The 21,491-nt window shown below is 39.8% G+C and overlaps 1 protein-coding gene and 1 long non-coding RNA gene across 2 annotated transcripts; one reads left to right on the forward strand and one right to left on the reverse strand.

The window, feature by feature from the left end:
- Window positions 1–9,758: 9,758 nt before the first annotated feature.
- LOC139138114 (zinc finger protein 862-like) lies at window positions 9,759–10,634 on the forward strand. Its single transcript, XM_070706337.1, has one exon. It carries the CDS (start codon window positions 9,759–9,761, stop codon window positions 10,632–10,634), a length of 876 nt encoding a protein of 291 aa, XP_070562438.1.
- Window positions 10,635–20,173: 9,539 nt separating this feature from the next.
- LOC139137988 (uncharacterized) lies at window positions 20,174–21,089 on the reverse strand. The gene is made up of 2 exons (XR_011553526.1): window positions 20,792–21,089; window positions 20,174–20,362 (listed from the first exon to the last, which is right to left on the reverse strand). It is a non-coding gene; the product is annotated as an uncharacterized lncRNA (long non-coding RNA).
- Between the last annotated feature and the right edge of the window lie 402 nt (window positions 21,090–21,491).

Here is a 21,491-nt window from a genome sequence, read left to right on the forward strand (position 1 = left end):
GCACGCACAGACATGACCAAACCTATAAGTCCCCCCGGACGGTGTCCGTGGGAACTAAAAATACAGAATTAGAAATATCGAATACTGTGATACAACCATTAACTCAACAAGTCATTGACAATGACGTAGTCCCCACTTGTAATAGGAGTATTAGTTTTGATGGGGCAGGGAAATGTGGTCATAAAGAAGTATCACTGGAGTGTATATGTTGAGATCTATGGGCACATAGGTCTATGTTGATGTTCCCAATTTGAAACACATGAGGCATGTCTAAGTTATGGTTCTAAATCAGGAAAAAAGATCAGACCTCTAGCAGTATATTGGCCAGCCAAGAAATACATATGCGCATAATAAATGAGGTACAAGATGTGACATCTTAAGGTCTAATATCCTATCAAATTTGGAGGGTATAGAACTTGTGGTTACTGAGATATGCATATATATGTAATCAAGGTCAAAGGTCATTGAGGTCACATGACATTTTGAAAAAAAAATTATATTGCTAATTAATCCCTATGTGCCAAAAAATCAGACCTCTCAGATGCTTGGAAGCAGTGTGTGTGGACAAAAAATCTTCTATGGTAGAATTCAAAAACATCTACAACAGTTGTACAACACAAAAATCTCCTATGGTACTGTGGTGCAGCTGTGTACAGTACGAAATAAGCGAAGGCTGTTTGCAAAGCGTTACAAAGGCGTTGCCTACATTACTTGCTGTAAGGCTCAGGAAGGTTTTACTGAGTGTTCATCTCAAGCAAGATGCATACTGGAGTTGCTGCTTTTACAAAGGGCTAGACTATTTGCAGTTGAAAGACGATAAAGGCAAAATTTGTCTGAACTGGGATGATGCTGCTGGTGTTAGGCTTGACATAAAAGTATTGCTGGGATTAATAACCCTGACCTGAAGTGATTATGTAAAGAAGTACACATCAATGCTTAACCCTTTGAACCCGGCTCGGACAAAATGTCTGCATGATGTCATAGGTCACCAGGGGGTCAGGGTGCAAAGGGTTAAAGTGTCTCCCTACCTTTTACATGGCACCATCACCACAAGTCATGAAAGCATTGGTATATTGAAACTCCATGTACTGTATGAAAAGTCACCTGCTCAACATATGGCAGACCTAAACATGCTTCAGAAAATGTTTGAGTACAGTGGTGTTTTAAACAGCATGATAGTTCTAATATAAGTGATAAAAAGTATGGTGTGTTCATGTTGAATGATGGGGATGAGGGACCTTATAAGGCCCCTCATATCACTACGAGAACCTGCTATTGAAACATAACTTCCTCATTAAATATGTTAACAGGATCCTGACGTCATCTCCGCCAGCACCCTCTTGCAACAAGCGTTAGCAAGAGTTATTTGCTTTGCCTGGAAAAACATGCAATAGTGTGGGTTCAACTGACTACGCATGTGCAGTCGAAACATCGATGTCTAGAGATATCTCAAATATCTCGAGGCTCCTTTTGCTGAAAACCGCTTGCAAATCGACCAATTCTACGTACTGTAAGTAATCAATTTTTTCCCAATCAATGTAATTTTTAACGTCCAGTTTTGAATTTTGGGGCGAAAATTTAGGGGGATTTTCAAGATTATGCTGTATATTTAGGGCTGATTTTATTCGTGACTGGCAATCTTTTTTCCGGGTCAAGCATTGCATGATCTATTGCTTTGGCAAAGTTTGAGAGCCGAGTTCGCCCATTATACAACCGAGTTCAGTTTTTATTAATGACCAGTTTTCCGATTATTTAAATTTCCAGTTTATGAGGTTTGTCAAGATGGAACATCACGAATCCTATCTTGACATTCTGTGTTGTATGTGGTAATTATATTGCTAGCTCGTCCACGGTGGCAAGTGTGTATATATGCAAAGGAATTAAAGCAGCTGTATGATATTGAAATTACAAATGACTCTAAGCAGGTGAGATTTTTTTATTTAATAATAATCTTAGACCAGGTACTGTCAAGGCTAGACCTTGGCACACACTTAAGATTACTAGGGAGATGCATTAAGATATATAGTGGGATATTTCTGTCCAAGTATATGCATTCAATGTCCTATTGCATACATGCATGTATATGCAGTTATACCAGCAATGAATGTATTTCTACATGAGAACTTACTATCAGTATATTGTCAAGAAAATCATCACAGGACTTTCAGTTAAGAAGAAAAATGGTTGTGTTTGTTATTGATGTAAACCACATTGAGACACTCCTTATGTGAGAAAAGTTACCTAAAAACCTTATATAAAGGGACTTTGTTATGTACTTGAATTATGTAATACAATGAATAATTATTAAAATATTGATAATTGCATTTGCTGTTTGTATTATGTTTGGCAGATCCACCCTACCAAGCTTTATTTGGCTTGTGCATCCCAAAAGAGATGTCGCCGATCAAAAAATGTTCAGCATATGCCAGTTGATGTATTTTCCTTCAAAACTCACTCAGATGAAGACTGCAGTGTTTGCTTGCAAGGACAGTCTGTACAACCTGTTCTTCAATCCACTAGTAAAAAAGGTAGACCACTTAAAAGAAAACTCTGTGGCAGTTATGGTGGTCCTGGTAGGGGACACAAAAAGCCAGATGATGAACAGCCCCTTAGTCCATAACCATCAACTAGTAGTGCAGAACCACCAGCCAGAACAGCTGAACCATCAACAAGTCAAATGTCAAGCCCAACACCAGAGACAGTAAAAAGAAAACTTTTAGCAGCAGAGAGCGTTGAAGGTGTAAGTTCAACACAGGTTGCTGGCGTAGAGATTAACAGTGTTCCATTGGACAGATTCAAAGAATGTGACATTGCAGAACACTTTGTTTGCTCTATTTGTCAGGAGGTCCCAACAGTCCTTCGTATTTCATCCTGTAACCACTTTTTTGTAATTATATACACAGCATTGGATACTTAATTCATCATCATGTCCTAGCGGTAGAGAAGTTCTTGAACCTGATGATGTGGTCACTTTAACTGGGAATAACCTCAATGTCTATGACAGTCTGCAACTTCATTGTAAATATCATCATCTTGGCTGTGAAAATATTTCAACCCTTGTAAATCATACTGATCACGAATCAAAACGTAAATTTCAAGGTAAAGGAAAGCGTTCAACATATGGTAAAAAAAAGGCAAAACAACCTCTAAGATTAGCAGATCGTCAGTCCTGCAAACAGAAAAGATTGAAACCATGTTTTGATTTTCTAAATAGTTTTTGTACCACTAATGCCGAGGACCAGTGTTGTCCTTATATTTAAAAGTAGCCGGGTAATTTAAGAAGCTAGACGGGTGGATTGCGGGGAAGCGAAGCGACTAAGCGGCGAGTGAGCGTAGCGAACGAGGGGGGGAGAGCGCGAAAGGGGGATGTCCTCCCTCTCGCATGGCGAAAAATGAAATTTTGGAGTGGAAATGGTGTTCTCTGGTGGCATCTGAGGTGACATTTAGCTGAGACTGAAACAGTACTTTTGTTGTGTGTCGTAGACGTGGCTCACATACAACAAAACAAACAAACATGATTTTGTTTTGTTTGCATTGTTTATGACACACTTAAATCACCCGCTGTATGCTCATTTCATTGCTCATTTCCCATTCTTCATTACCACATAATAGTTTCCCCAAACCATCAAACTCATTCTATTCTGATCAAAACACATTCGCTTTTCTTAAGAACAACATCGGTAAGATAATTCACTGTAACAGTGTTCGCATTTACGAAAAAAATGCGTATATAGAAAACTCATTATAATGAAAAAATGCGTAGAGAGTCGATCGCATTGGATTGAGTCTCCACGCATTTTTCCATTGTTATGAGTTTTCTATACGCAAACGGTTGCGAAAGCACTACTCTCCGCGACTGAGCTTAGGCGACAACAAGACGAGATGCATGAGTGCCCGCTTAACATTAAATTTGTTGCAACATTTCTGTCAATCATTTTGTGTGGAAAGTTTCGGCTTCTCTGAGTGTAGTCTGAAAAATCAGCATCGTCGAATCAGAGGCATGTTACCATCTCAGTTGCTAATTTTCAGGCTAGCGATAGTTTCTGAAACTTTTGACACAAAGTGAGTGATTGACAGAAATGTTGCAACAAATTATATGCAAACCGCGCACGATCATCGCGTCTTGCTGTCCCCAAATTTGATCAAAGCAGATATGCAGCAAGGCGTCGGAAGGAAACGTCCCAACTCTATTTTCTTTCAAATTTGCTCCACGAGTCCGTGAAAAAATGATTCAGAGGGTCCATCGAAAGACACTATCGGGCAACCCAACATGGAGAACATGGAGAAGCGCAGTGAAATTGAACCCATGCCGGAATCCACGACGTATTGTCCTGTTGTCTTAAGCAACAGTGAGCCGTTACCGTGACGATGACAAATAAACAGTTGCTTCTAAAAAATCAGTTCCAGCTCATTTTTTTTAAATCTAGAAAATGCGTCGGTATTGCTCTGAGAATAACTTGATTTGTTGAGAAGATCATACTCGTAGTGACCGTGACGTTGGCAGCCAGCGCGGCGGCGGAAAACTAGCTGCAGTCTCATGAACTTCGAATCGTCGATCAAAATCGCATCTTTTCGGCGCTTTTTTCTCACAAATTCAGCGAAATTGAAGTTTTTCATATATAAACTAAATATCTTTTTGGAATCAAGTATACCTTTCGAACGGGCTTTCTTCAGGTAAAATATTCCATCGGCTAGGTGCCAGTGGCCGACGCCACATTTCTTTTTGACGCCATCGTTAAAAATCATGACCTAAGATGACCTTCATATACTAATCAAACCAATTACACTGCTCGTAACAAAGACAGTACCATAGGCGCGTCCATCAGCCAATCACACTATTTAACAAATAAAAGATCGGGCTCAAAAAGCCACAAACGGGTATTTAGAAACTGTTTTATGTTTGTGCAGTTCCATGCAGGGTCGCGAAACTGCTAATCGTACGCGTTTGCCGTCTAACAGCTGGCAGTGCAATCCCGAAACAGGTCTATAAAATAATCTAATGACGTTAAAAGTAGCCGGGAAAAAATTCAAAACAGCCGGGTTATTTACCCGGCACCCAGCTTCTAAGGACAACACTGGAGGACAAAGAGGATGTTTTGTTTTCTTATTGCACTCCATTTTACATGATTCTGGTGATAAAGAACGTGCCAAAATGGTAGAAGATATCTGGTCCAATACATCCAGTGTTTTAAGTGTAGATCAAATGTTTGGCATTGAGAGTGAGCAATCTTCAAACCAAAAACCAATACTACAAAACATTTGCAAGCAAAAGCAAAGTTCCAGAGACCAGAGCAGCAGAAGAAACAAGAGAATTTGTGACAAAGATAGATGCAGAATGAAAGAGAGCTTTGGATTTAAATATTCAAGCACGTACCTATAGTTAAGGGCTGATAGCAGTAAACACCATAATACAACTAAAAGCAAGGCAGTCCGGGGAATTACAGTACACAGATTACAAATGCTTTCCTGTACGGTAAAAACGCAACAGATACATACGGGGGCAACAACGCACGGAAATGTATATCAGACGACATTCTTGCGAGCCAGAGCAATAATTTTCGCTCCGCTGACCTACGCAAAAATCAATCGCTTGACGGGTAGCGCTGAGTTGTTGCCGTAAAGAGGTGCGTGGTTTACGACGATGATCAGACGAGAGGAAACATCGGACCTCGGCCGTTGAAATTGAAAACCGAGGCCACATGCATTTTCATTTGATTAAAAGCACAGACTAAAACAATTTTCATTGCTATGTCGCTGTTTTCACAAGATACTGACCGTTTGATCTTGGAAAGTTGAGTTGCTTTTACGTGCAGCCAACGCATGCCGGTGCGGTGACAGACAGTTCACTATGAACAGATGAATGCCTAGCTCTGCATGGCAGGGATGTGTTACCGGCGTTAAATGGCCTCGCAGACTGATATAGGAAAAACCGCAGGTGGCTCCTCAGAAATACGGCGGGCAGTTTCTCTGCCAGCCGATTTTGAATCCAAATTTTGCATTGATCTTCGTTTTCGAGGACACCCACTTTCCCTAGGTACACGATGTGCCCAGCCGCGCTTGTAAACTTACGGAAAGCCTACTTTACTCTCTCTATGCGAGCGAAGCAATCCTACCGCCGCCATTGTTGTCTCATTTAATCATTAGAATTCTGCCGAAACAGTATAGCGCCACGCACGGCGAGTACTTAGAGAAAAATAAAATCTAAAAAAACAACAAAAAACAAAGCGTAAGAAAGCTAGAATTATTAATAGCTGAACGCAATATGATAGTTGAGCAATGCAAAATAAAAAATAAATAAATAAACACACAAGAAATGCCCGAAAAACCCGTCCGAGCTGAGCGATGACGTCATAAGCGTGTCGCAATGCATTCTGGGTAATTACGGTAAAATTTGTGTATAGCATGTTCTATGATAGTAATACCGGAAATAGAGAAAGAAAGAAAGAAAGAAAGAAAGAAAGAAGGAAAGTGAGCAAAAATTAAAAGTTCCAGAGCTGGTCTCTGGAACTAACAAGGCTCAGTATGACATGCTTTAAGACAAATCAGTAAATGTTCTACTGCCACCAATTCAGCTAGATGAGTGTGAGAAAAGTTATATGTCTGGCACCGCAAGATACGTTATTGTAGGTAGTGAAAATTATGAACATGTTTATAGAACTCCAGTCAAGTTAGGTAAAGAAAGTCTTTCACTGTCTTCTGCATCCAATTCAGTTGAAACAGAGGTAAAACTTGAAGAACACAAGAACACATGTAAAGAAATTCCAGGTCCCAATTTGGAAGGTGTAAAATTTCCATACCCAGATGCAATAGCCAAAACCTGATATAAGAGAAAATTTTAACAGCCTTGTTTTGCCCAGTACTTCTGCTGAAATAGTGTTGTGTACTTTTGTGAAAGATGGGTCTGACGAGATGGGGATGTTGAAATTTACAGGGGCAAAAGGGGAGAGAACACTGCCTGGAAATGCATTTCGAGTTTCTTTTGCAGTGGTGAAATCTGAAGTCGAAATTGATGACAAACAGATGGTAGACTTTGAGCAAGAGAATCCAAACTTAGTGAATGTAACAGACCACTGATCCAAGCAATTGCTGATGAAAACTATGAGTCAACTCTTAATTACTGTCTTTTGCCAATGGAAGCTGAAAAAGAAATCATGCAAAACAAAATCATGAAAATTGACTGTGGGGAGTACTGGAGATGCTATTACTTGGTGTTTCTGTCCTCCATGGTAGATGAAAAGATGGATAGGAGAGCAGGAGGTTTACATTGGGCAGGGTCCGGCTATCCTTGCACACTTTGTGATTGTACTCGTGAAGAGGCTTTGTCCAAATTAGGTTCTTTTTCCATCAACAGAAAGCGAGACGAGATAATTAAACAGGCAGAATTTCACAGGCTAAATCTGGAAATGATTAGTAAAAATGCAATGAATGCCAAATGTAAAGGTGTCAAACAATTTCCCATTCTACCGTACGTACTGTTGATAGGGGTATTGATGCAAAACATGCAAACATTAACCTGGCCTCTTTTTTCAAGAAATAATCAGTAGGGGAAATTGCTGAAATAACACAGTGGGAGAAGACAGTGGAGGGTAAAATCTAGTCTTGACACAGCTGAAAAATAGCTGGATGACCACTTAAAAGCAAAGCTAGGAATTAACCCAAGTCTGATGTTAGCAGGTAATTATATGCCAGAGCATTTTTTGATGAGTCTAATGAAGAGGCTTTGCTTTATTTAATACTCAAGGATGAAAGACGGCAATATTATTCTGAGATTTTGTCCAAGTTGAGATTTCTGAAGATGATGTACTGTGCCAAAAGCCCAAGGGTTGACCTGAAAAATGAAATTCAGAATGTCAAAAGGGTAGGGGTTGAACTTGGCCAACTTCTCATTGATCACTTTGAGTATGCCCGATGGCCAAATTATCTCCACAAAGTAATTGAGCATTCCCAAGAACTTTTAGAGAGGGAAGATGGACCTGGTTCTAGTGGATATATTTCAGGGGAAGGTAATGATCGAGGCAGGCATCAAATTGTTCCGCCAATTCCGAAAGCATTTGTCCCGTAAAGGTCATGTCATTCAGGGACTACGAGACACAATTTGGTTGCATTGGCTTTATAGTAGCCCAAAACTACAAAGCAATGCTAAAGTTGCTCACAGAAAAAACAAGTGTTCATCATGTGGACAGTTGGGCCATAATCGTTTGTCTTGTCCTATTGTTGAGGAGATTGCTACTTGTACAGTTCCAGCTGTCATGTTTGTGCTATCAATGAGAACACCATCAGTAAGAGAACAAATATGAACTGTCTGAAAGGTACAGCATGTACAGAGCTGTGCAGCTTGTATGAAGTTGTGCTTTGTGTATTGGATTTTATGAAGTTTGGTTTTCACTTTATACTTGCAGAGACAAAAGGAGAACACATGTATATATATTTTTTTCTGAAATAAAACAAACTTATTATAAGTTTTTGCAGCATTATTCAAGCACACATTTACACATTAAACAAGACAAAAAGTCACCCAACACAATATTTAACACAAACAAAATGATTTATTCACGATATAAATACTGCAAACCCAAATAAAATATTGAATGTTACAAGAAACACTTTGGAAAAGTTACAACACAATATACACCAGGGATCGCCCCACGCCGGTCGGCGGTGGTCGGCGCCGACCGGCACTCTCAGTCGGCGACCATCACAGGAAGGCCGCCGACCACTGCCTCATTGTTTCAATTTTCCAGGTCACACTATCATCGTGGTGCGCGAGCACAAACGCAAACACGTTTTAGAAGGAAAATAATGCGAGGAAATTAAAGTCATTATAAAACCACCATTGTTTTCTTTTATTGTGTGATTATTTCAAGGGTTATACGAGGTGATAATCACGGTGTTCTGTCAGTGCGTGCCGTCAAATCTTCCCCAGAGCCGGTCGCAAAGTTGTTTTGCCGAAGTGGTAACGAGGTGTCACTCTTCACCCTTGGTATCGGCAAAATCAAATATGGCGGTTAATCATAAGATGATCGGCATAAGTTGTGCCAAAGTGAAGCAATCGAAACAATGACTTGTTTCATCGGTGCCGATTTCTAAAGGCGATTTCGAAAAGACGCTGCCAGTTTACGAATAAAAACTTGCGAGCCTGATGTGGTACTACCTCACTTTGTGATTTACCACAGTGCTATACAGATCGAGCTCTCTACCCTTCAGCAAGTTACGTCGCCATCAGTTACAACGCAGCATTTTATAGCCATGTCTCTGTACCAGTTTATGACTCCCATCAAACGTAAGAAACCTGCCGATGAAAACCAAGATCCACTGCAGTCGTCTAAGAAAGCAAAGCCCGGTGACAGCGTTTCCAAGAGAAAACAAGCATGTGCCTACCGACACGAATGGGCACAGGGGCGTGAGACGTGGCTCTACTATCGACACCCTGTCGAAGACTGCGCCTTGGCAGTGTGAAAGAACACGAGCAGAGCGCCGGTCACCTTGATGCCCTGAAACTCGAACTCTTATCCACCACCAGCCATAACATCGCCGAGGTAATTCAGCCGGAAGTTGGTCATGACGCGATCGTTTCAGCCTTCAAGTGTCTATACTTCTTGGCTAAACGTCGCATTCCCCATGTCGCAAACTTCGAGCCACTTTTAGACTTGCTGACACAGCTGGGTTTAACAGTGAAAGACGACCTTCACGTTGCGAAGAACGCTACATACTGCAGCGACCACTCCGTTAGAGAAATGTTACACTTTCTCTCGTCAACGATGGAAGACGACACTATTCAACGGGTACAGAAATCGGACTTTTTTTCCATCATGTTAGATGAAACAACAGACGTCAGCGTAGAAGAACAGCTAACATTGAACTGTCGCTTTTTAGATGAATCCGGCCAGCTTAGCGTGAAATTTCTGAAGATTATTCAGCCCTTGAACTCGAAGTCCAACGATGAGCCAAATCACCTGCCGACCGTGTCACTGAACGCAGAAACCATTGCTCGCCATGTGACCTCGTACTTCGCGGAGTATGGGCTCAATTTTGACAACTTGGTTGGTATCGGGACTGACGGCGCTGCTGTTATGACTGGCAAACACAATGGTGTCGTGAAACGTCTACAGCAGGTTGCAACTTCAGCGATTGGTATCCACTGCTGTGCTCATCGTCTTCAGTTAGCGTCAACGCAAGCCGCAAGTTCAGTTCCCTTCGTGAAGAAGTTCACCACAATCGTACGGCAGTTGTATGATTATTTCAACAACAGCGCAGTACGTATGGCCGGTCTACACGCAGTTCAGACAGCCCTTGACCAGAGCGTGCTGAATCCGATCGAGCCGTCATCGACAAGGTGGCTGAGTATGGAAGCGTCTGTCCGTCGGCTGAAAGATACTTTTGTCAGTGTGCTGATCAGCTTAGAAAGAGAAGGTGAAGAGCGTGGCGATGCGAAAGCCATCGGACTTTTCCATTTGATGTCGACGTACCGGTTCATCTCGACGATGCTGCTTTTGTGCGATTTGCTCCCTCATGTCAGCAATCTTTCAAAAGCGCTTCAGGCCAGCGATTTCGAGCACAGCCTCGTCAAGCCCCTCGTCTCGTCAACGGTTTCTACACTGCGGCAGCTTAAAACCGTCGATGGTGAAAATCTGTGAAGCCTACCTGATTTGCTCGATACTTTGGAGAAATCAGACGTCACCGTTAAACAACGTGCCGATGACCACGACTTCTTCACCGAACACGTCAAGGGCAAGTACATCGACCGCCTTATGAGTAACATCGAGCAACGGTTTCCGAGCGAAGATGTTGGCTTGCTGTCTCATTTCGCCATATTCGACCCACATCGTATGCAAGTAAATCAAACTGCAGACTACGGCCAGGAAGAAGTGAAGTCCCTCTCAGAACACTTTCTACAGAAGCCAGATCAACCCAACGTAACAGCCGATGCAGTCAACGAATGGACGAACTTTAGAAACTTCGCGAAAGACTCCGTCCTGAAGCAGCCCGATTTGAAAGCACAATCAATCATCGACCTCCTCTGCACGAAGTCAGTCGCCCAGCACGCTTTCCCACATTTGAGCAAAAAATCTGCAGAGTTTTGCCCTGCCACACCGCCGATGCCGAAAGAACTTTCTCTCAACTGAAAATAATCAAGACCGTGCCGAGAAACCGACTCAACCAGGCCAGTCTCGACGGGCTCATTCGTATCGCCGTTGATGGTCCCCCAGTTCATGAATTCGACTACCAGTCAACAGTGCAGCGTTGGGCACAGAAAAAGAATCGCCGACTTTGTCGTAAGTGAAATGTGAACTCTCAGAACTGCGTCCAGACCACTGAACTTTCCTTTTGAACTCTGAACTTTCATTTCGACAGTTGAATTCTAACTTTGCTGAACATTTCGCCGACGAACTTTCTTATGCCTAATGCGTGTAGATGAACCTACTGTAGTTTACGTACAGAAAATGAATCAATAACACCATTCTCTCATTTAGTTTTCTGAGTGTTTTATTTACCATACCAGTATTGCAATATGTTGTTTGTTGTATATATATTGAGATGATTTTTTTAAATAAACACAATACCACTTTTGAACAAGATTTATGCTTTGTTGTTTAATTTAATTATGTGTAAGTGGCAAGCCCGTATGTGTGTGTGTTGTGTGAGAGTGACCCGGGATACCAGATACAGTTCATGCAGTTTGGGTGAGGAGAATATGAATATTAATGAGGTCATGAATATTAATAAGGTCGTGAATTTTAATGAGGCGACCGCCACTCATTGAAGGCTGGCACGATCCCTGATACACTTTGTTAAAAAAACCCTTTCATGTTCTCTTTGAACGTTTTCTACCAAGGCCTGAACTTGCTGCCTTGCACTGATTGCATATATATTTGCCCCTTGGTACAATTTAGAGCTTTGCACAAAATTGGTGCAGCCATCTTTTACACTTGCCTTCACACTGTACCCAGGAAATGGGGGAAATTTCTGGTGACTCAATGATTACACATGACTCTCCCAAATCACACTCTGCAGGTTTCATAGCTTTTGTGGTGTACACAAAAATATTTTTCCTGGTTCCCCCCACCCCCATTACAGCTGCGTTATCTACAGAGGTTAGAGACAAACCTGCAGAAGCTAAATTCTCCGGTGCCTTACGAGCTGCCATTGAAAAGTCGCTGGGGTCAGCCATGAAAATGTGTGAACTTGGTTTGGCTGATTCATCATTCTCTTCTATCAACGGCTTTTCCTGTATATACCCCCATAAATAAATATCTGATCCATAAATTGAGTTGCTGCGTGCATTGAGAGATAAAGTGGCCTGGGTGTTGACATACCGGTACTTACAGATCTGACAATGCAGTTGTGGCTATTATCTATTGTTAGGATTGTCACCTCACTAACAGGATGTCATTTGTAGATTTGGCCATCCTTAAAAGTTAACCCCCTATGTAAGCTATTGAATTTGTGCTATCTATGTATGTTGCTGAATGGAATGCCCTGGGTTCAAGTTCAGGTGCCTGGAGCTTTGTCCATGTAAATGTCTCAGTGTTCAGAATATAAAACTGTCCATCCTTGGTAACTTGACTAAATCTTGGCCAACGTAGATGTCTTTGTGGCATTTCAGCCCCACCAAACAAAACAGCATGGTTTTTTTTCCTGTAATTGATGTCAGAGTGAAACTATACCTTCTTGATGGAATGTCTCCTTGCTGGACTTTCTCCTTCTCGAAGTGGTAGCTGCATGCAGTGTCTTGTTGATCTTTATAAATTTGGCAAACTGCACTGCCCCCTCTCTTGTCAAGCTCAAAAGTTATGGCCTCATTGCTGCATGACAGGTGGGACAGGTTGTAGCCACCCCACACCATCAGTTTGTCTTCACTCAAATTCAACATTGTTCCAGCATGCAGAGGTGGCACCACTGCTCCTTTTAAATCAACAAGTGTCACTTCTGCCAATTCCACATCTTCCTCATCAACAGTAAAGGCAAAGGAGTACAACTGATTGGAAAGTGGCCAAATTTTTTCGTCTTTCTGCCTTCCTCCACCAATTGTGAATAGCTGTATAGTATCACCTACAAGTACAATAAAAGTAAAATATTAAACAAAATGCAATCATAACAGGAAAAAAAAGTGCTTTTGATCAGTGAAATGCCAGTCACACTGTAGAAATTGACATTTGTTTCTATCTTTGACAAAAACCACTCTACATTTGCAGTTATGACACTTTGTCTAGTTTTCCAGCCCATTAACAATTGTCTTCAAAACTAATTTAGTCTTGCAAATTAAAAGTTGTCATTTTCCCGCGTTCTTCTCATACCTTGTTACTTCCTTTGCCTATCCCACTCACATTGAAAAAATCAACCTATTTATCAAATCACTCGTTTTTCTTTAGGTTTTGTTTTTCATATAGCTGTTATCTATCCACTTTTTTAATATTTGAACAAGGCCACTTCCTGGCCATCTGGCATAAGCCAGGAAGTCAGGATTTTGCAGTAATACAAATGCAAATAAACATTGACATTGCTGGTATACTTCCTTTTATCGTCCAAGTATAATATTTATTTCCTTTGATTTTTTACATGAGGTACAGACATGTTTTCCAACAAAATATTGTTTCAAAGCATATGCTTTCAAACTTTAAAACAGTGCAACACTAAAACTTACAATATTAATAAAACTATGAAAATTAACAACTACATATCAATAATACTTTATGTTCGTGGTTTTATGTTGCAAAAATTTAGAAGATTATGGTGGATGCCATGCCTGATCTGATACATCGGAGAACTGACGTTTATACCAGTACGGATTTTCGGTATTTCCTTTGATTCAGACATTCATAAATAAAATAAAATGAAGTAAAATACAAGAACACCACTTGACGATGTACAGTCATATCTTTCAACATAATAATTTCTCAAAATCTACTCTGTCGGTGTTTCTAGATCTAGAAGCTTGTGCGTAATTTCTTGTTTACTGCTGATCAACCTGCAGAACGAAACAGAGAAAGTAATTTACGATAATCTTGTAATTACTCACCATTGCGATCTTTCATGCTAACGTGCATGTGTCCCTCAGCAGGATAATATTCTCTGAGCTCAAAGAAGCATTTTCTTGTCATTTTTCTGCGATCGCCTCTGTGCCTTCAATCAGTGGAATGAATCGAAATTCATCGCACGGCCACAATTTTGTAGCTTCTATGGCTGATCGTAAAGTTTTGAGCGAGCGCGGTGATCAGCAAGATGACTGGAGCATAAGAGTGACCTTTAAATATTACACAATGAGAACTTGTATAGTTGACATTTACGTCAAATACTCGCGAGATCTGCTCACGGGACTCGACAAGAACAGTGACTGAGCATGCATGGCATCGCTCTCTTGTTTTTTTTATGATTCAGTAGAGCCTATTGGCGATTTCTCATAGTGATGCAGAAATACAATTCCTTTTGGGCATTAAAACATTTTCTAGAGGGTTAGCAGTTAACAATTGTAACGACACAATATTCTAGAGAATCCTAAACAAAGTAGATCTGATGAATGGTTGTTTGGCAATTGCTCACTCAAACCTATTCATTCCTTCAACGCTTGGTGGTCCAGCCAGACTGAGAGTGGACTTGATCAAGACCAACTGCTTAAAAACATACTATTAGGAGCAGCGGACGTATACATATAAGCTAAAGTTACATGTACAAGAGCTCCAGATGGGGAAAGTAGCATAAAGCTTCACACAGGGTGCAAGGATAACCAGCTACAAAAGCTCAGACAAGCATTAAACATATACCTTCATGGGAATTTAAGAAAAAGGAAAAGGTTTATGATCCCCAGCAGTTTGAATATTTTCAGAAAATGTACCATACACACAGCAATAGGTCTAATATGCCATCACCTGATAAATATATGCTTTTTCTGATTAGCCATGTATGAATGAAGGCTGCCCACATCCAGTATGTATGAGAGACATAGAAGCAGCTTCTACAGATGGTTTGATGAAGGACCAGAAATAATTTATTCCCTTGCCCAGAAAGGCCAGAAAGGCCATGGGGTAGTACATGTACTGGTAGTACCTGCACTGATATTTGTAGTGGGCATTAACCAGACACAGCACATAATGTTTAGAAGCGTCAGAGTAATTCCATACAAGTTTGCCAACCCCCATCAGAGGTTATTAGACAGGCAAATATTATTCAATATGGAGTTGATAAATTCTTTGCAAAAGGTGAGACAGTTAGCAGGAAATACATTAAGTGACATGGAAATGTGGCTGCAACATTCAACACGTATATGAAATAGAGGAAATCAAGGAGCAAAGAAGGCAGCAAAGAAGACAGCTGCAAATATCGATTTTGGAATATTATGGGCAGCTATACAACGCTGACATGCACACTTCCATGCCTCTTACATCTTACAATGAATACGGCTTTCCCATCAGATGCTGTATTCAATATAAAATAATCTATAATGTGCTGTACCTGAGCTCCTCTCTTTCCTATTTTGTCAAATAGATGTTGAGGCACAACAGTGTCCTCTTGAGTAAGATGCAATCTCAAACAGTCCCATTCACAACCACAATTTCCAAAGGCTGTAAACGTAAAAGGAAGCTTGTTTTACAAACTTTGTTCTGCCTCAGTGAAATACATTTGCTGATTTTGTGAATGTATATCAAGTCTGAGTAACAGATCTATTTAGATCTATAATAATTTTGCAAATGTTAATGAGTAATACAAATATTACTGTTGGTTTTAGTCATACATTTTTCAATATTAATCTTAATAACATGATGAACAAGAATATGTTACGCAACAGTCAATGTCAAACCCCCCTACCCCAACTCGGGCATTAGTGGGGGATTTGGAATTTAGTCGTGTGAAATTTATCAAATGCCTCATCCTTTGGGGCAAGACAATCTGGAAAATCCCCTCCTAAAACAAGTAAATCCCCCACATTTCCACCACCCCAATGGGTGGGGCATTCATAAATTCTGACTGACACACAACCACTCTTAATACTATGGATTTTTTTACTGTAACAACCTGCATCAATACAATGAGAAGTCGGAGTCCAACTTTACAACTCAGACAGTGGTAACTGTAAGGACGAGTTTTCAGCACAAAGTATATTTTCAAGGAAAACAGGTTTGTTCACTTTCTACCTAACATGTTCATGTCTGAAAACCAGATAAATGTGATGAGGTGAATGTGCTGAGGTGCTAATGTCATGCACTTCATTCAATTTTTCCTTTTTTTCTTTGGAAAAAAGCATTTCTTTTTTAAAAATCACATCAAAATTTACTGGCTCCAGCAGCCACTGTTTCCTGTCAACATGCACAGTGTGACTTCAGATAAATGTGTTAAGGTGTCACTGTCACCTTATTTAATTACTTTACTGAGAGGTATCCTAGAAATGGACAAGACTTATTATCTTAACCCCTTGACTACCAAGGCCAATGTATTCCTATATACCAGGCCCCTTATGTAAATATTGAAAAATCTGGGGTGTGGTCATTGCAACAACACTGCTTAGAGTAAACATTAAGTAAGTACCAATAAACCATATATTTTCTGAATCAGCATGAAATTTTCCACTTTCTCATACATAAGTTTTGTATTTTCAGAACACGTGACTGGTCACATGACTCATCATGTGACCAGAGTTGGCAAAGAATATGCTTGGAAAGAATATTTGAAGCATCAGGACGTGTTTTGAATCCATAAAATGACTCAAATTTGAATACAGTTGCAATTTTCATGGCATTGTCTTTACATATATGTAATAATAACTACCCTTTACTTTATTTATAGGTGTACCTAATTAAGAATTTTCTCATAAAAGGCAGAGAAAATGAACCACAAACATCAGCATCTGACATACCGGTAATTCTGTATTTGAAAATCAACACATCTTATTTGTAAATACCTTCTTTATGTCTTCCTTGCAGAAACATGCATGTAAAATGGTTATGATTTATCGAAAAATAATTGACAATATTTAAAATACATTTTAGGGAACAACATATCACATGACTAATTAACATGAGGGGAACGCTCCATTAACTTTGACGTACCCGAGTAACCCGAGTTGGTTATCAGAGGATTAATCTCTATGTCAACATATGCGAACAGATTATCTTTTAGTGTAAACAAAACATTAGCACTGCCGGAACTACTTTTAGCATGGCCAATGCCAGTCGGCGCCTGACTTGATGATGGCCCCCCCCCCCTGTCCGGCACTCAGGATTTCCAACCAGCGTTAAAAGTGCCGTCCAGCACTTGCTGTTACTGTGAGGTCATCATTTAGTTCATAAAATTGCATGAAGAGTTTACAAAAACGAGTGTACTATAGGATCCCTTTCAAATCAAATGCTGTTTAAACAATAGGCCTACTAGTAGTTAATTAACGTACGCTGATTTTGCATACGAAAAGCTATTTTTGTATGAATGTTTACACCCCTATAAAAGAAAGTACGGTAGCGAAAATCAGCACAACAAAACAGGACTTCAGCACAACAAAACAGGACTTTTACTAAAACGTACTCTTTCAATTTCAGTTCAGACTCACATTGCGGAAAGGTGCACGTAATGCAATGAAAGACACCCGGGGGGGGGTAACTCCATGGCAAATAGTACGGGGGGGGGGGGGGGGCTCCGCACGAACATGGAAACCCAAACTGTTGTGATACCAGTTTTGAGCAAAAAAACCTACCCTTTCTGATACCTAGTTGTGGAAACGCAGCTATCTCTTGGCGGGGTAGCGTGAGTTGTTATGTGAGGGGCGGGGTTGACCTTTGACCCGCATAGCAACTCACGCTACCCCGCCAACAGATAGCTGCGTTTCCACAGCTATCTGATACCATACAATACCATACGTATACAGATACGACTCACTCGCCTTGCGTACCAGAGGTACCAACAGTCCAACCGACAGATCGGAAATATTGATGGTAGATCTGGGATGTAGATACATGGGTTTCCAGTGTTGACAGCATGATTTTTTACCAAATGTCAACAAATGTACAACAATGAATCCAAATCTAGATAAATTTTCAAGTTGCGACAGAGACAATGACTTGGTTGATGCTAAGGCAAGGCTCACTTTAAAAAATATTTTACACGCTTATGATTTATGTGATATTTGGCGTAAGCATCATCCTTTTGTTAAGCAATATACTTGGAGACGAAGAAAGCCTCTTACACAAAGCCGTTTAGATTTTTATCTTGTGTCAAATGAAATTTACAAAAATACTACTTTGTGTGAAATAATTCCTGCAAGTTATAGTGATCACATGGCTGTAGTGCTTTCTTTTGTGTATAGTAAGCATGAAAAAGGACCAGGTTACTGGAAATTTAACAACTGCCTGTTAGAAGACAAGGTTTATTTGAATAAGCTTGTTATTTGTATTGAGAATTGTGCGAAAAAATATAACCATGTAACTTGTAAACGAACGAAATGGGATTTATACAAGAAAGAGTTAAAGCAGTTTACGATAAAGTATAGTATTCAAAAAAACCGACAGCAACGGAGTAGGAAACAAGACCTTGAGGAATTGTTAAAGCAGAGTGAAAAATTGTTGTGTGATTTTCCATCAGAAGAAAATTATGATGTATTTCAGAAAATTTCTTCTGACCTCAGTAGTATTTTACATAAAGAGGCGGAAGGTTGTCAAATCAGAGCAAGAGCTCGATGGGTGGAAAAAGGTGAAAAAAGCACAAAGTATTTCCTTGGTCTAGAAAAAAGAAACATCACAAAGAAAAATATTGTAAAACTCAGGACAAAAGGGGGTAATGTGGTCACTGACCTCGATGATATTTTGAAGGAAGAAATCAATTTTTACAGGGATTTGTACAGTGAAAAACAACAGTCTCTCAGCTTGGATGATTTTATCAGTAATGTGAATTTTACCCATATTGAGCCAGACAGACAAAAATAGTTGTGAAGGGTTGATTTCTGACGAAGAATGTTGCCAAGTGTTACGTAAAATGAAAAAGAACAGATCTCCCGGTTATGATGGTTTTTACCATAGAATTTTATTGTGCTTGTTGGCCATTACTAGGGGGTTTGATTATTGATTCGTTTAACGGTGCTTTTCAGAATGGCAGTTTGTCAATTTCACAACAGAGAGGTGTTATTACGTTGTTACATAAGAAAAACGAGCCCGAGTTTAATACTGAAAAACTGGAGACCGGTGTCATTATTATGCACTGATTACAAAATATTGACCCAGGTTTTAGCTAACAGAGTAAAGTTGTATCAAGTATTGTTAATACTGATCAAGTGGGATATATCAAAGGTAGATTTGTTGGTGAAGTTGTACGTTTAATTGAAGATATGTATCACTATACTGCTGTGCACAATATTCCTGGTGCAGTTATGTATGTTGATTTTGAAATGTTGATTTTTGTTTCAAGATTGCCAATCTTTTATCAACAGGTTTTGAATGCATGGAACTTTATTCCACCCCCTAATGACGTAAAAATACAGTCAATACCATCTTGTGGAATTGTAAATATAATGTATTTGTTAACGTTAAACGTAGTGTAGAATATATTGAAATTAAGAATAAGAAAGTGAAGTTGATGAATTTGAAAACAAGAGATGTATATAGATTTCTAGTCAGCCGTATTTCACTACAAGCTACTACTTTGAGCTGGCAACAGGAGTTTGGACAAATCAATGATTTGAAGAACATTTGGACTTTAGCTCATAGAGTTACTAAGGAGAACAACCCTTACCGAAATTTTAGGCCTCCGCAAACTGTTACTGCATTTGCCGCAAGCTTTGCAGTAAATTTGCAGCAAACTATTTGCTGCAAATATGCGGGTGGTTCATTTTTCAGATGCAAATTAGGTTTCTTGTGAACTTGCTGCAATATGCAGCAAACTCCCTGCCGCAACGTTGCTGCAAACTCTTTGCAGCAAATTTGCGGCACAATCCTTGCAGCAAACTTGCGGCAAATTAATTTGAATGTTACTGAAATTTGCCGCAAACTCCATATAGCAAATTATTTTATTTGCGCTTACCAGTTTCTCGTGAAACTGGTATTTCAGAGTTTAGTTGGATAAAACACATCTTGTGCTGTCCACAGTCCGCCAATATATAAATATTATTTATCCAACTAAACTCTGAAATACCAGTTTCACGAGAAACAATGGTCAGCGCAAATAAAGTTATTATAAACAAAAAGATGACAGAGAAAAAAGGTTAAATTCAATTGTGGTACAATTTATTTTATATGCCATGTTCATTTCATGCCACATAAGTGTCATGATCATGTCAAGATTTTCTTTTGACTTGAGAAGTTTCATGTAACATTTACATTACTGTCAAAGGCTGCGATTTGGCTTTCTGTTCTCTGAATTTCTTGTCCCCTTAGTGTACCAGCAATGGATTCTGAAAAATATAAATCGTTCAGGGAAGAGTGTAAGTCTTTACCGTTTGACCAAACATTGTAAATTTCATGAAAGAAATCGATAATTATTTGAAAATGAGACAAAATCAAGTTGAAAAATTGAAGCAGAAAATGCATAAAAATTCATGATCGAAATTAATTAATAATGATTAAAATGTCCGACAGCGGACAACTCGCCGTATGTTGTTTACATACATGACGGCGACAATCTGCAAAAATCTCAGCACTTACTGTAAGCATGGAGGTAGTACTACCTCCATGCTGTTAGTAAGTTCCTGTTGTGAAACGAAAGTGAATTCAGTATGAATCAGTACTCAACGAAAATTTATCTTTAGGTAAAGATTGCAATACAACTATTACAGAACATAATTATAGCGATCGATGTACAGACGAACGGTACATTGACTTACATTTCTGAACGGCTCGCAGACGCTGGACGATTCCCGGTCCGGTTGCAGGTCTCACCGTACTGTGTGTAAATACCGTACTCAGAAAATAAAGTCGGCATCTTTACTGCCGCTCGCGTTCACAAATTTAGAACTCCACCTGTCCCTGGTACTGTATACACGTTTTTGCAACTATGTGATATCATTTGGCTGGCGATTCCATAGAAAGATCACGAAATTGTCCACTAGAAAACTCCCTTGCTCACAAGTACGCAGCCGACACTGGCCGATGGTACTAAAATCTAACTTCGCGCCGATCAAGCCTCATGACGATAACGAAGTGCGATCTATAAATCATTACGCGATTGATAATGTAATCCTGTTTTTAAATGCTGGAATTGACTCTACATCTGCACCAATCCGTTATATTTCATACTTAATATAGCATTTAATTTATTAGTTTAATGAAAATGGTTATTTTTATCATAGAAAGACTAAAAAGAGAGTAAAAATTCTTTCAGCACGAAGAATCAATATCAATACGCGCGAACTGACCTTGATGAACCGTGACCGGAGAGTGTAAACATGTCGGCTGCTCGCAGCTGATACACAGGACGTGTTGGACGTTGGTGAAGCGGCGCTTTGAATTTTCGTACAGCGACTCGGGATGGAGTGTAATCCTAAACCTCAAATTTGTGCTCGGCTATATAACTCTAACGCTGAA

The sequence above is a fragment of the Ptychodera flava genome, chromosome 8, assembly GCF_041260155.1.
Source record: "Ptychodera flava strain L36383 chromosome 8, AS_Pfla_20210202, whole genome shotgun sequence".
NCBI classification, from domain to species: Eukaryota; Metazoa; Hemichordata; class Enteropneusta; family Ptychoderidae; genus Ptychodera; species Ptychodera flava.